Genomic DNA, 15614 nt, shown 5'->3' on the forward strand with positions numbered 1-15614 from the left:
TACCCAGCTGTTTTACTTGACCAATTAAAGCACTGTTTCCTCAAGAAGCTTCTGTTTGTGTTACCTGATTAGACTTTTAATGGTATCTCAAATTTAAGGTCCAGTGACCTTACATTTCTTATTCATTATTAGATTATGTTCATTGCTTTTTTATATATGTGTGTATGCAAGTAGCCAACAAATGGATATTTTATTGCATCTGGCCATATGACTATAATAAACTGATTTGATTATTGGGAAACTTCCAGCCACAAGAGTTTCCAGCAGCTTTGTAGAGTTCAAGAGAGATTCAGCAGCAAAAGACAACTTTTTTTTTCCAACATGGGAGAACAGGGTATGCCTATCAAACATCCCAATGTCTTGGACAAGTCCTGGGCTGATCCTCCAGCTAGATCAGGGGTAGGCAACCTTGGCTATTTTATGACTCGTGGACTTCAACTCCCAGAATTCCTGAGCCAGCTGGCTCAGGAATTCTGGAGTTGAAGTCCACGAGTCATAAAAGAGCCAAGGTTGCCTACCCCTGAGTTAGACTAACAATTGTGCACCTGTGTGAGCTGCCTTTCCTCCTAGTTTAAGACTGATTAGCCTCACCATGATGAGAACGGTATCTCAGAAATGTGCCTGCTTCCGTAAACAAAAAAATAACTTTCTTTTCCCTCGCTTTTCTTCCAGTTGCCGCCTTCTTGCAGATTCGCTGGGTTACACCTTTCAAGCCAAGCACGTGCTCCAGGGTATTATGGGAGTTTGTGATCTAAGCGGAGCAGCCAATGTCGCAGGTCTGCGCGAGAAAGGTAGCTTTGGCTTGGTTCTGCTGCTATGGCAACCTCGTCCACGTTTTTGCTTCTTGTTCCCATGGATGTTTTTGATTGCTTGGTAGATTGCACCTAAAAATGCAATGTACTGAAGAAGAGTATGTACTCAGAAAGCCTCCTGCTTCATCCATGAGTCAGTAGGTCCCATGGTGTAATGGTTAGCACTCTGGACTTTGAATCCAGCGATCCGAGTTCAAATCTCGGTGGGACCTCCTATGGCCTTTTTGTTGCGGAGTTCCTAATAAATTTCGAAGAGACATGTCAATCGCAAAAATGCCCCAGGCGTAGAACAGCATTTTGTGCTTGTGATTTAACAGAAGTGGCTATTGCGCATGCTTACGTCTTTCGTCTGTCAGAATAGGTGAGGGAGGGGATAATCGGCGCCGACAGAATGCTTCCAGCTGCACTTAACTATTGGCTAAAACGGGAAAGCAGTTTGCTGCAGTCTGTCCTTCCTGCTTTCCATTTTTATGAGAGGTGCGTCTCTCAGTCTAAATTTTCTATTCCCCCTTCTCATTAACTTATTTTTGGTGATGCATTAAAAAAGACAACTTAATCTCAGTCTCTTTTACCCGATGTAAATAAACTGGTGAATTAAGATGCAAGTTTTTGATTTATTTTTTTTTTAAACTGCAGCAATGATAGCATTGGGGTAGAACAGGAAATTTCGAAGGTTGGTAGGCAGTTATGCAAGTATCCACTTCCTTAAAATTAGCATTTTACTTAATACTTAAGGGCCGAAATTATGCTGTCGGGTTTAGTCTCCATTCCCCTCACTCTGGTCATCCCCGTTTGATAGTATCTGGTTTTTCTCCTTTTAAACATCAGATTTGGTTTACCAAAGAAGTGAGCAACACCGGTATATAAATATTATATAATGCTGGGTATTTAAGTGGAAGAGGGGGGGAAAAAGGATTCCAGGTAAATAAACATTTAATGATTATTTATGCTTTTATTTAAATAAGTTTTAAGTTATTGTTTCATAAAAAATGAATCTACTTCAAAGATAGCAATATGAAGAAACTGTGTCATTTTATTCTGTTCTAGTTGCCAGAGGCTATTTACTTATCTCTTAATGCTAATACAGAGATGAATAGTAAGTGAACAGAGTGTCTAAAAATATAAAGAATGGCGTTCAGTGAATAGAGAATTAAAAACCAAAATAAAAATCAGGAAAACATTTGTGCCATATGATGAATTGAAAGAATAGATTTCTGGTCTCAAAGCACATAAAATAAACCTAATCATCAGGTTATTAAAAAAAAATCTGTACAACACTTCATATAGGTAAGACAGGCAAGGATAACAGAATGGAAGAATAGACCAAAAAATAAAACTCCAATTCTGAAATCCTGAATGGAGCATTTCTGAATGTGAAGGATTTAGTAAACATTACTCTTTTTCTAAGGATTGCCTTTTCTGTCATCACTTTTAGTCAGATGATCTTCTCAGGTAATTACTTCAACTCTTTCAAGGAACAAATTGTTACACTGTGGTGCTTGGATGCAATTAATAAAAACAAAGGCAGATATATGTATTGTTCCAATTTAATCAGTATGTGCAGTCATGCACAACTATAGGCACTTTAACTGCATTTTCATCTTGTTTAGACCAGTGTTTTTCAAACTTGGCAACAAGATAGGTGGATTGCAGTTCCAAGCATGCTGGTTGGGGAATGCTGGGAATTGAAGTCCACACATCTTAAAGATGCCAAGTTTGAAAAATGCTAGTTTAGACGGACCAGTCCTCCAAATGCAAAATTTGGGTGGCTCTCTCCCTTGGGGTTACCATTTCAGTTACTTGAGAGGTAACAGTGGGTTTTATTTTTAGCTGAATTGTGGATGTCAGTAAGACCTGTATCTCCCAACTTATAACACCTCCTCCCCTCCCCCCTCCACAGACATTACTCAGTCAGCAGTCATGGCTTAAAACCAATAGATCACAGAAGAAGAAATTAATGAAAAAAGTGTCCAGTTTATTAATGCAATAGATTCCTTTCTATATTGTTGAGTAAGTATATTTAATGACATGGTTCAGTTAATTTTATCAGGAGAACTTTGACTCATCAGAACAGATATTGATGGGAAATAAATGAGAATATGTAATTGATATAGAGGAGAAATTGATTCCCTAAGGCTTGATAGATGAGCAATATCTACAATGAACCATTTACCTATACTTCTGTATTAACAGAGGAAAGGAGTTCTTTTCGTATGGAAACAATCAGGAAAATGCACATGTTGCATAACCTTTATAGGAGGCATCAATGAGCTGTATAGGTCAGTGATGGTGAACCTTTCAGAGACCAACTGCAACCCAAAACCTACTTATCCATCATCGGGTGCCGAGTGAGTGTGGCCCAGTGGGTGGGTGTGCCCATTGGGTGGGTGTGGCCCATTGGGTGGGCGTGGCTGCAGTGGTAACAGCAGACTGAGTGGGACTAAAAAGTTCAATCAATCAATTCCAACTTTGCAAGATCTTTTTTTTTCCCGTGAGGTTGAAAATGACTGATTGATTGAACCCTTTTTTTTTTTGTACACAGCGGCGGAGGCCTAAAGCGAAAAGGTTTTATAAAACCCAGATGAAGGCCTAGGACTGGGGTGACGGTGCGCGTGCCCACAGAGAGGGCTCTGAGTGCCGCCTCTGGCACCCGTCCATAGATTCGCCACCACTGGTATAGGTTATTCTTGCTTTAATGACTGCAACTGAATCCAAAATTTCTGTTGCTAAACAACATAATTGTTAAGTGAATTTTGCCCCATCTTGTGACCTTTGTTACTCCAATTGTTAATCACTGCAGTTGTTAAGTTAGTTAGTTAAGTTAGTTAGTTAAGAGAATCTGGCTTAAATACTGATTTTACTTGTCAGATGATCACATGAGCCTGGACACTAAGACCCTAATCAATTGCCAAATGTCTGGATTTTGAGCATGTGACCATGGGGATGCTGCAATGTGTGAAAAATGGTCATAAGTCCCCTTTTTCAGTGACTTTTTCGGTGTTGTATAGTGGCATCCTCGGAACAGGTACAGAAGATAACTTTTTCAAATTTGTTTTGACAGTGGCAAAGGAGTAGAAGAATTGTTTATGAGATGAACCTTCTGCCCTTCAAGAAGGGGGAATGACATGGGGAAATAATACAATTGCCTTCCCTCAAAGACAACCACAAAGATATAAAAAAAAGGCAAGATGGCAGCCAGTACCTCACAATTGAATACCGCATACTCCTTTTTCACCTCTGCTGCCCGACTTCCTCTTGCCAGTATCTGCTTCCTGAGTCATTGTCATATCTTGCCTAACAGCAAGTCTGGAACTTGGAACTGCTGTCATGGTACAAATTGTAGGGAAGTACTTATAATCTGTTTGTCTAAATATAAATAAATCAGTAAAGTGAGATGAATTGAATATAAGAAAAAATGTGTGTTGTCTGATACTGACTTTTCCACACCATTAAAATGCTTCTGGGACATTCACACTTGATACAGGCTGTGTTTAGGATTGAATTTTATGGATTAGGGCTCAGGTGGTCAAATCAAACTTTAAAATATGGAATTAAGTAGATTTGTGTAGCCATTCTACTTCTGAAGTGAAATAAGTGAGCTTTGAAATGACAGCATGATTTTCTTGTCAAAACCAAGTCAGAATTTATTTCTCTTCTTGCACACTTCATACCTTATATGCCTGCCTTCTACAATGCTTGCATGAGTTTCCACCAAATGAATAATAATAAAACAGGCTATTTCAGTGCTGCATGGAAAAATGTGCATTTTTTATTTAAAACTATTAGTCATATCTGTACTTTGTAATATGGTTTGCAGAAACTAGATCTGGAACTAAACATTATATAATATGTAGTGACATAACCCATTATCTACTCTTGAGCTAACGATCTGTCTGTCTGTCTGTCTATCATTACTTTTCTACCTGCTTTGCAATTCTTTTATCTCAAGGATAAATGAATATCCTATCCTATCTGCAATAAGATCTGAGAAGTAAATGTCTATGGAGATTCTCAGTCATCCAAGTCATGGTTGTCCCAAAGGTGCTTTTTCAAGAGGCAACTGGCCTTCCTTGTTTTTCTTTGAAGACGTTTCACTTCTCATCTAAGAAGCTTCTTCAGCTCTGACTGAAGAAAGATTTATATTCCTTGGAGACAGCTGGTCATTTGCATTCTTTTAGAGAGTCATTGAGGCCACTTGGAGATTTATCTATGTCCCCAGGGTCATCTGAGTAGTGTAAATGGGTGTGGAGCCTTCTTGGAATTGCTGAAAATGTTAGGGTCTACAACACAGTCCTTTCAGCAATTCCAAGAAGACTCCACACTCATTTGCACCACTCAGGTGACCCTGAGGGGACAGATAAACCTCCAGGTGGCCTCAATGACTCTCTAAAAGAATGCAAATGACCTATTGTTGGCAAGGAATATAAATCCTTCCATTCCCCACAATCCACTCAGAGCTGAAGAAGCTTCTTGGATGAGAAGCGAAACATCTTCAAAGAAAAACAAGAAAGTCTAGTTGCCTCTTAAAAAACACCTTTGGGACATCTGAGAAGTAAAAGTAACAATCAGATGAGATATTAACTTGGTAGGAACATGGCAAAGTTCAGTGTGGAGAATAGTAGATTCCATTAGCCTTTTCAAATAGCTTCTTCTCAAAGCTATTTTCTGTAGTAAATATGGGGATTAAGATTTTGTTACACAAACGTGAATAGCTGAGCCTTAAGAACAGATGATATAGTTCCCAGCATATTTTGAGAAGTAGTTAGTTATGGTAATGAAAGAAAGCCAAGAATCATTCCATTATTTTAATTTAATTTATTTAATTATATTTATATTGCACCATCTCAATATCCATCAATCTGGACTTTTTCATCATAACTTCCTTTCTTATATTGTGTTTCTGTTATGGAGACACTGAGTTTCTTAGCCCAACTTGTTTTGTGATGAGGCTTTCTTGCATGTGAAGACTGTAATTTAGATGAGTGTTTCTCAATCTTGGCAATTTTCAGATGTGTGCACTTCAACTTCTGAATTGAAGTGCACACATCTGAATTCTGGGACCTGAATTCTGCAATCTTAACATTGCATTGCTTGAGAGACACTACTTTGACATCAGACAAAGTAGTGCTTAATCAGTTGGTGCAAATGGGAAAACTAAGTTAAGTTACAAATATAATTTTCTAAAAAACAACAACAGTATTAATAAAATTGAATAACTAAATAATTCATATTTTTAAAGCCTTCCAGGTAGCCACTTGGCAGAATGGGAAGAGAGAGAAATCTTTAGTAATAATCTTTTTTCTATTCTGTTTTTTTTTCAATCTTTCATCATTTTTCCGGCAAAAAATAAAGCATCCAAAATAATTCAGAAGTCTACTTTAAAAAAAGTAATAATTAAATCATGGAATATAGAATAGTAATATATTTTTAGTGATTATCTAGTCTACCTTTGCCTAGACCTCTTCAGGAAATATATAATTAATAAAGACTACCTACTTACAAAAATAACAAATATATTTAAGTCTTAAAAGAGATATCCTCTTCCTCCCATTCCTCTTTCTGTATAAAGGAACTAGAACAAATTCATGACCATATATATCTTGGTCATGAATTTGTTCTGGGTCCTTTTTTTCTGAGGCTTGATTAAATTCCCTCCTGCAGAAAATTTCTAAGGATGGGGATCCTGTGACCCTTTGTGGGGCACAAAGATTCTCCGATCCTGACTTAGACTCATTTTATTGGGTAAACATAATTCATATAGTTCTAGTAACATATAAGGAGAGCAACAAAGATCTTCTCTTGGTGGGGCCAGGGTCAGCTTATTGTACAGCCTCCCTTTTCCTTGAATGGGTTCTTGTCTTCTGGGACCCCTTTTAAGAGAGGGTCTTCTGCAGCCATAGATTCTATAAAGGTCCTGAGTTCTTTTGCTGTCTTGGAGATCTATGTGGAAAAAAAGATGCAGTATTTCATTTCCTGAACTTTTGATTTCTAATGTACAACCTCTAAATAGTAACAAATTAGTAGGGATCCTTCCTGCAAGAGGATAAGGAAGAATAGTTTAGCAAGGCTTTCTTTCATTCTTTCTGCAATGTTGTGATTCTAAATAAGGTCTCAAATGTACCACTTTAACTGTTTCAGCTTTTTCTAAACTCAAAATGACTAATTTCTGAGTAATTAATTTGCTTCTTTTTGCTACTACTACACTTCATTGTTTCTCAAGATGAGATCTTAATAATGGAGACTAAAGCTAAATTTGGCACAATAGGAACAGTCTTCCTTGAGACCAAAACTTTTCTATGACTAGTCTTCTTGACTTCTTAAGAAGCCATTTTTTTGTCCTCAAGTTTCATATGTGGCAGCTTTGAATTTGGATTAGATCAGTGATCATTCATTACGATTGAATTTCTTGATAGCAATTTTTAAATAACTGTATATTCTGCTATGCTGTTTATAGCATGTTTTTCTGTTGATTCCCCTAAATAGCTTTTAACATGGATTGCATATTTATGTCCTAAAAACATCTTCACAGAAAACATTACTGTGTGGGCTGATTGATATAAAATTTGCAAATTATGTTTGCATAGTAATTGAACCTTCCAGTTTGAATAGTTGATGGCATAATTTATCAAGTCTCACTTCAAAGTATTTGGTAGGAAGGTTTTTGAAACTGTGAAACAATGTGAATTTCATTCAAATATACTTTTTTCTCTGTGTTCCAGTGATATTTTTCCTCACTGTGTCACAGGATGGCTTCCTGAAAGTCTTTAGAAGATGGGGAGGTTCAGTTGCAGCCCCATCCTTCCATGGAGATGGAAATGGAGATATCATGGCCATAGCCACTTGACAAGAAGAGACAAGAGAGATCCTTCTTACATGTATACATGCTTACCTTCTCTTGTTCTTCCTTTAATACCGACAACTTGAAAAGTATGCATCAAGCCTGCTGCCTGCATTCCAGCCTGATTCAGATATGTTGGTTCCTCTCTCTGAAACTGAATGTCCTAGCCCACGGGTCGGCAACCTGCGGCTCCGGAGCCGCATGCGGCTCTTTGAGCCTTCCCATGTGGCTCCCAGCCTCCTCTGCCTTTGCAGAGAGAGAGAGAGACAGAGACAGAGAGAGGCAATTGCGATTCCCTGCTTCTCTCTCTCTCTCTCTCTCTCTGTGTGTGTGTGTGTGTGTTTGTGTGTGTGTGTGTATGTGTTTGTGTGTGTGTAAAAGAGAGTGCACTCACAGTGTTCTCCGAGGAGCTGAAAAGCTTTCTGGACGGAGCTCCTCCCTTTCCTGCGTCTCTGCAGGAAACAGGAAGCAGGAAGGGCAGGAGAGAGCTAGCTAGCCCAGCTAGGCTGTCTCAGGAATTCTGGGAGTTGAAGTCCATGAGTCATAAAAGAGACGAGGTTTTCTACCCCTGAGCTTGTTGGACAACAGCTTGAAGCTTGCCAGGTGAGCAGCAGATAGGAGAGGGGGGAGAAAGAGAGAGGGAGGGAGAGAGAGGGAGGGAGGGAGAGAGAGAGTGTGTGTGTGGGGGGGGAAGAAGAGTGGTAGACCAAGGGCAGATAGAGAGGGAGGATGGGAGAGAGACAGAGAGAGAGAGACCCTTTTGACATCTAAAATGAAGATAACACTGCATATATCCTTTTTTTCCCTCTGTGTGTATGTAATTTTATTCTCTTAAAGCATTCTCTTGGTGATCATTGTTTTAATAGTATGGATATTCCCAAGAGTCATATTTTTACTTTCATTTTTAATGTGTGTGTGTGTGTGTGTGTGTATACATACACACACACACAAACACACACACACACACACACACACACACACTATAATAAAGGTAAAAAAGGATATATGCAGTGTTATCTTCATTTTAGATATCAAAAGGGTTTTGCGGCTCCCGGTGTTTTGTTTTTGGTGGGAAATGGGTCCAAGTGGCTCTTTGAGTGTTTTGGGTTGCCTACCCCTGTCCTAGCCAATCCAGAGTAGTTGATAGCATGGAATTTACTACCAACATTCTAGATGTGCCCTGTGACTAAAACTGTTGGGGATTTCATTTGTTGGCAAACATATTTATGTTGTCTTAATGTAATTTTGTCTTTTAAACATGAAAATTTAGCATAGTTATTTGGATGAAAAATCATTGGAATGATAAACATTATTTGACAAAATGCCCTAGGAAGACACAGTTTAAACATATGGAAACTATAACATTGCATAATATTCCTGCATGACTGTTAATTATTTCAGTGTGCCTTGTGCAAATGTCCCTTCTATATTTTATTTATTTTATTCTTTCCCTTTCCCTTTGACAAATTATTATTCTGCATTTCAGAAAGTATGGCTATACTGACACCAACTGATTGAACAAGAGAACATCAGCTCATCGGTTCCTATAACTTTTTAAGCCCGCAAAACGCAAGGCTATCATGTGACCAACACTTCTGAAATGTTGTGGATGCAGAAGTACTGATTATTTTTAGTAGAGTACATTTGAAACCCATTACCATTTGTCTTTCAAGCTTTACTTCCTTCTTCAGTTGATCTAATTCCATTTGCTTTATCTCCTTCTCAGTCATATCCTGAGCCATTTTGCCCTGTAATAAAAATATCAATCCATATTAGCCTTCTAGGCCCCAACAAGTCATCTGTCAATCAACTACAAACATGGTCAATTATGCTTATTCAATCCATCATAGTTAAATAGATGTAAATCTGGTTGACCTCTTACTTCAGACTCCCTTGGATTTTCATATGTCTTCTATGGGAGAAATAATTCTAGAGCACTGGTTCTCAACCTGTGGGTCGGGACCCCATTTGGGGTCGAACAACCATTTCACAGGGATCGCCAAACAACGCAGTCCGCCATTTTTCCCCCCCTTTTCCTTAGCTGTGCTACTCCCTTTTATTCTATTGGCTTTTGAAAGCCAATAGAATAGACTCTCTTGAATAGAGTCTAATTCTATTGGCTTTCAAAAGCCAATAGGAATTGTCCAGGCTGTCTCTGCCCTGCTGAGCCCGCCAAAAGTCCCAGTCTGCAAATGGTGCTACACCAGTTGAGTAGTCCTCGACTTATGACTGATTGAGTAGTCCTCGACTTACGACCGGTTGGGGGTTGCGGCATTAAAAAGGTTGAGAACCACTGTTCTAGAGGAAAGAATAATACATTTTTAAAGCAAAAGCATTTCTGTCTTTTGACACTGAGCTTCTTTGCCTCTAGCTTTATCATTTGTTGACTCTCCAGATAATCCTTCAGAGCAAGGGATATCAGCCCCAAGATCCAATCCTTCCACAAGGAATCATGAGCTACTGACCCTCAGAAACAAAAATCGAATCTAGGTTAATTCCAGAAGAGATGTCCCTTATGCAGTTCCCCAGTTCATTTAGCAGTTCAGAGATTGTAGTGTTCTGCTTGTAAATATCCATTGTTTTCTGCCACTTCACTTTTTCATATGATCAAAAAACCCCTAAGAGGACAGAATAGATTAGATAAAGCTTTCATTCTTGAATAGCTAGCTATTTTCATGAAATTTGAGAAAGTCCAGACTATGACTGCTCCCAATTTTAAGCTGTTACTTCCTCAATCTTTTTAATCTCTAAATAAATCTTACTAAGGAGAAAAAAATGAATTGCTGCACACTGAATCCCAACAGATAGCATTAGAGCCTTGTTTGTCAGCACTTATGAAGAAGAAGAGGAAGAATCCTGTGACAGGATTAGAAGATAAATAAGGTAAGAAAGGTATTGTATTCTTCCTAAAAGAAAAGTGAAAACAGGTCAATGGTGCTTTATTTCACTTTTAATAACCTGGTAACTTGCATATAATTACTATTTGATATAATTTGGGCCTCAGCCCAGGAGCAATATGTGTTTGTTTCAAAGCCGTAATGCAATATTGGTGGCTAGGATTTTCAATCTTATTAAAAGAAATCTGAGTTAAATCAGTTCTACAGGTTAAGAGGCTTATCCAAAGTCCTTTTTACTGCCACATGCTATTCTGATTAACATGGACAGGCAGCTGTTTTGTGGCCAGTCATCATACTTTCAAAATGTAATTTTGCAGCCTCTGAGAGTAGCAAAGATATGTGATAATAATGCGGTAGAGTCAATGAAAGAGTTAGGATTTGGGGCATTTTTTCAATTAGTGGGATATGTTGGGACACTACAATGAGCCAAAACCCAACAAATCATAATGTGGCTTACTTGCACTCACGATCTAAGATTTAAAATAATTTAATATTTAATTCTTCACCTTAGGTAATTGTCTGAATCATTCAATAGAATTCAGGATGTCTTAAGAATTCTAAGAAGCTTTTTTTAAAAGATTGATCTCAGAAATATTCAAATATTGGCTTAGGACAAGACAAATCCAGATTCTAGTCCCTTTCAGTTACTCCTTATTGAGTAACCTTGAGCCAGTGACTTTTTTAACCAACCTACTATGGTTGTTGTGAGCAAAAATAGAGAATGGGGACATCACGTACAAAGCTATGAGCTCCCAAATGAAAGATGAGGTTAAAGTAAACATTTTTTCTTGAGGAAGATTACAGCAGTTAAACTGGTAAGATAGCTAAGGTTTTAGTGAATATATATACAGTCATTGTCTTGTTTTCTGTTTTTGACTATCTTCTTTTAATTGCTTGTTGTAATATATTGTACATGGAGTTGTCCTCGAAAACAACTTGCACAGTTCCATTCTACCCAAAATTCAGCAGCAAAATTATTGAATTGAGTCTGGGTGTTTCAAGCGTATCACAAGATTTTTTTTATTTTCAGTCTAGTTCAAAAGTGCTGATCTTAACCTGAAGTCCTAAATGACTTGAGGCTAATTATATTTTTTAAAAGATTCTTTTCCTTCTATATTTACCTACCAGGACTCTAAGAACTCTTCTGAAAGACTCTTTGGGATGTTCCCGGCAAATGTGTTTTAGCAGAAATCTATCTGAAAAAAATGGTACTCCACAAGATAATCTGAACCTTCTGGATCGTTCAAAGATGGTTCCCATCCTGATTAGTTTTAATTTTTTGAATGACCTTCACTAATTAATTTTCTGCTTGTATATTGTTTTGTCATTACTAGATTTTGTGCTGTTTGATTTTTATGCTTTAGTATTTTATTAATTAACTGAAATAAAGCTGAAATAAATGTATATGATGATAAGTAGGTGAGGAAATAAATGGGGAAACAGTTAAGAAAAAAAATCAGTGTTATCATAAACCTGATGACTTTTTGCTTATTCCAATTCATGAACGAGAAGGGGAAGGACTGTCTCTTACTGGAAATTTTCTGAACAAAATAAGAAGTATACTGTATAACTCAAGAGCTCACATACAGAGAGATCAATTTATGGACCTCTAGAAAGGCTTTCTGTGTATTTTGAGGCTGAGCATGGTATTTAAAACTGGTTGTGACATTAAACACAAGTGTCTGTAGGAAGACATCTCAAGGCAAGAGTGAACATTCTAAGTATAGGTATAATTTATCCCATGATCATGATCACAATATCTTTGTATAAGGAATCACATGAAGTGAAAACAGAAACCTGTTTTCACAATACAGAACAGGTGGGAAAAGTACTGAGTTCCAAGGCAGGATTGGTGCAGCCTCAGCCAAAAGCTCAGATCAAAAGAGATCAAGCTATTTTATCAGCTCTTATTTTAAAAAACAACTTCAGCCTAAACTAATTGCAGTTATCTTTCCATGAGAATCTAATGCTCCAAGGCAGATAAACAATTCCTTTCTTTTAATGTTGGCTGCTTAAATAATTTGATAGGAGGTGAGAAGTTGCCCTTCACCAGACTTTTTCCATCCATAAGATCCAAAGCTATTTATTTTGCTAATGAATTAAGCTTCTCTAGCCCTGTGGGCTGAAGGTTAGCCTTATCTGTGTTTGGAAGACAGGATGGCAATGAGGGTAAAACAGGCTTTCTTCAAGGTCATCAAACAAAATGAGGTTAAACTTTGGGATTTTGTATGTCTCAGTTTTAGTCTCAAATTATTTCAGGTACAAATTAGCTATTTTTACTCTTTCCATTCCTTTTCTCAAAAGTGCATTTTCAAAAGGTAACTGGATTTGTTTTTTCCTTATGGAAGACATTTTGCTTCTCATCCAAAAGCTTCTTCAATTCTTGGATGAGAAACGAAGTATCTTCCTTAAGGCAAAAACAAGTCCTATTGCTTTTTGAAAAAGTACTTTTGAGATAATTGTGACCTAGATGACTGAAAATCTCCATAGATATTTTCTATCCCTTTTCTTTTTCTGAGATGCTTTGTGAATGCACAGCCAGAAGTGAATTCTGCTTTGGTATCTATATTTTGGTGGAACTCAGAACAACATATAATTGTACAATGAGCTTTGCAGAAATGGTAGTTCATTTCAAAGTTTGAAATATGGTATTTACAAAAGACTATGGTTGGCTGAAATACCATTGAAATGTTATTGCGCTCCAAGTCAGGGATTATACTTTAAAATGTCTTGCATTCTGTATGGAGATGGTAATTAAAACATCCTGTAACTCACAGCCTCTGTAAGATTTTTCAAGAGTTTAGTTGCTAGAATAAGTGTTACAGCTTTTGTGTTAGACACCTACATTAGAGCATTGGCTTTCAAACTATTCTAGGAATAGGGGATCCATAGCGGGAATTGTCAGGCTCAAAGAATCAGGACCGTTCATCTAGGTTATGGCATAAATAATTTATTGAAGCCTGCGCACAAGAATCTGGTCAACTAACTATCTGCACTAAATTGGTGCTGGATAGGTTAGTGGAATTCAAAGGGGTCACAACTTGGATTTCTTGTGGCAATGCAAGGATACTAAACTGATGATGCATTTTACTTTGTCCTCCAGTTGTGCCTGCTCTTCTCTTATAGGAATCAGTTATTAGAAACTGATCTAGAATTAATCATGTTTCAACAGGATTGGGCAATTAATTTCCCCAAGGAGGCACATGAGAAACTGGGACTGTTGCGGACAGCCAAACCAATGTACCTGATTTGATGTTCCAGGCGCGGAGGGAGCCCTGCGCAGGCACAGAAGAATGCTTTCTCTCCTTGCCCTCCTACAGCCATTAGTTGATTGAGGGAGCTGACTCACCTTCTTCTGCTCCCTGCTTATTTACATTTGATTTCTAATTTCTGATTGACCTGATACAGACTGGACAGGGACAGCTAAAGGGCCAGGTATGGCCTAAGACCATAAAATGCCTAAATCTGTGTTTAAAGAAGATCCCAGAAATTAGTAGGAATATTAGGCATGATTCATTTGATCCACTAATTTCAATGGGTTTTTCATAAGCATAACTAAGTTTGCTGCTGATTAATGTTTTTATTTCATTCCATCTTCACAAGATTTCAGAGCAATATGCACAATTCTCTTTCCCTCATCTTTACAACTAGATTATATTAGAATATCACAATATTCCCCAGAATCCTTTGCAGCAAAGGTCGAGTTCCATGTCAATGAAAGTCTCAATACAAAACAATCTCTGGTTATCCCCTTCTCTGTTGATAAGCAGACTGACTTTCCTTGGCAGCAGAAATAACCTATGGCTAAATTTAGCTATAATGTCTTCATATGGTCTCCCTGGCAGCAGACCAAATATTACAAGTTTTGACTCCAGGGAGCAACAGAGGTCTTTTGAGTTATGAGCAAGAGATTTTTGATAAGTCAATATGAAAAACACCTCTTGAACTAAACAACTAGAAAAACAAAGGCAGAATGAACATCCAAGAAGTGAAAGGTGGGTATTGAATTGAATTTCAATCTGGAAGATAGATCATAGGGAACCATTTACATTGTTTTTCACTCCTGCTGCTAAGAATCATTGCTGTTTTTCCTTTAGTGAATTTTACCATTTGGACACCAATACTGACTGCTGTCTGCCTGAACCTATTAAATCAGCCAGTGTTCCTTGTGACAATGCCAACAACATTTACAACAAGGGTAATTGACAACAAGATCAATTGAATAATAATCGACAAATTATCCCAGCAGAACATTTACTTTTCAAAATTCATAATTATTATATGGGATTATCATTAACATACTGATCACCACATATAAAGAAATAAAGATTTAATTACTCTTAACAAATCATAGGTAATCATAGGACTAGCGCTAAGCTCTGCCCAGATGCTAGTGTTTATGCAAATCTATTGCACCAATTATTTGTGGAATAAGTTCTATAATACAGAAGCCCAGTATCATATTACTTTCATAATGTTGAGTTCAGACTAAATAGATTTTATAAGGTAGATTAGAACTGACTGAAAATTTAAATTCAGGTGTTCTGTGTGTGGATTCTTGTCCCTTGGCAGTACAAGTCATGATTTGACTTTTGTGTTATGTTGGGATAGAAGTGTTGGTACCTTTGATGGACGCTCGATAATGCAGGTGGCAGCTGCATATGAGTATATATCTGTAACCTAGTAATATTGTGTTTCTTTCATGCCTCTATACAAGAATGTTGCTTTTCCATCCCCAAATTTGAATAAAAAATGTTTTGGTATATATATTGTGCCAAAAGGATATATTCCCAAATAACACTTATTTATCAGCAAATTTCTTGGAATAAATTAGGCTTCTTTCCAATAAATGTGTACAGAGTAAACTGGTGTAAATCTGAATGAGCTTTTCCACTGCGATCTATCTCATTCTGTGAAAGAAAATTAAACTTACCTCTTTTGATGTGGTTTTTCTTCCAAATAAAAAGGGTGCCTTAGATATACATTTGCCTTAGTTGGTCAGATGAGATCTTCCACCACCTCCACTGTTCTGCTCAAAAGTGTCTTTGTAATTAGATAGGAGCTCAT

The 15614-nt window shown here is 37.5% G+C and overlaps 2 protein-coding genes and 1 non-coding gene across 3 annotated transcripts in view; 1 reads left to right on the forward strand and 2 right to left on the reverse strand.

Moving 5' to 3' along the window:
* B4GALNT2 (beta-1,4-N-acetyl-galactosaminyltransferase 2) overlaps positions 1 to 4893 on the reverse strand; it is a 63584-nt gene extending 58691 nt beyond the window's left edge. The window contains 1 exon segment of the mRNA XM_039333043.1: positions 4015 to 4893. Coding sequence (XP_039188977.1) covers positions 4015 to 4034 — 20 coding nt within the window. The 5' untranslated portion in view covers positions 4035 to 4893.
* On the forward strand, positions 953 to 1024 carry TRNAQ-UUG. The gene has a single exon. It is a non-coding gene; the product is annotated as a tRNA-Gln (tRNA).
* Positions 4894 to 5612: 719 nt separating the features above from the next.
* GNGT2 (G protein subunit gamma transducin 2) lies at positions 5613 to 15614 on the reverse strand. Its single transcript, XM_039333167.1, has 3 exons — positions 15481 to 15614; positions 9309 to 9398; positions 5613 to 6752 (listed from the first exon to the last, which is right to left on the reverse strand). The coding sequence occupies exons 2-3, from the start codon at positions 9390 to 9392 to the stop codon at positions 6627 to 6629; spliced, it is 210 nt and encodes a 69-aa protein (XP_039189101.1). The 5' UTR covers positions 9393 to 9398; positions 15481 to 15614; the 3' UTR covers positions 5613 to 6626.

This window comes from Crotalus tigris, unplaced genomic scaffold, assembly GCF_016545835.1.
Source record: "Crotalus tigris isolate CLP2741 ecotype Arizona unplaced genomic scaffold, ASM1654583v1 scf7180000024472.5447098, whole genome shotgun sequence".
NCBI classification, from domain to species: domain Eukaryota; kingdom Metazoa; phylum Chordata; class Lepidosauria; order Squamata; family Viperidae; genus Crotalus; species Crotalus tigris.

What these genes read in the sequence shown, in the direction of transcription:
- GNGT2 (XM_039333167.1), bottom strand. Translation starts at nt 9,392, where the DNA reads ATGGCTCAGGATATGACTGAGAAGGAGATAAAGCAAATGGAATTAGAT. An exon ending in TAAAGCTTGAAAGACAAATG is followed by an intron (nt 6,753 to 9,308) that starts GTAATGGGTTTC and finishes TTTTCCACATAG; the next exon opens with ATCTCCAAGACAGCAAAAGA.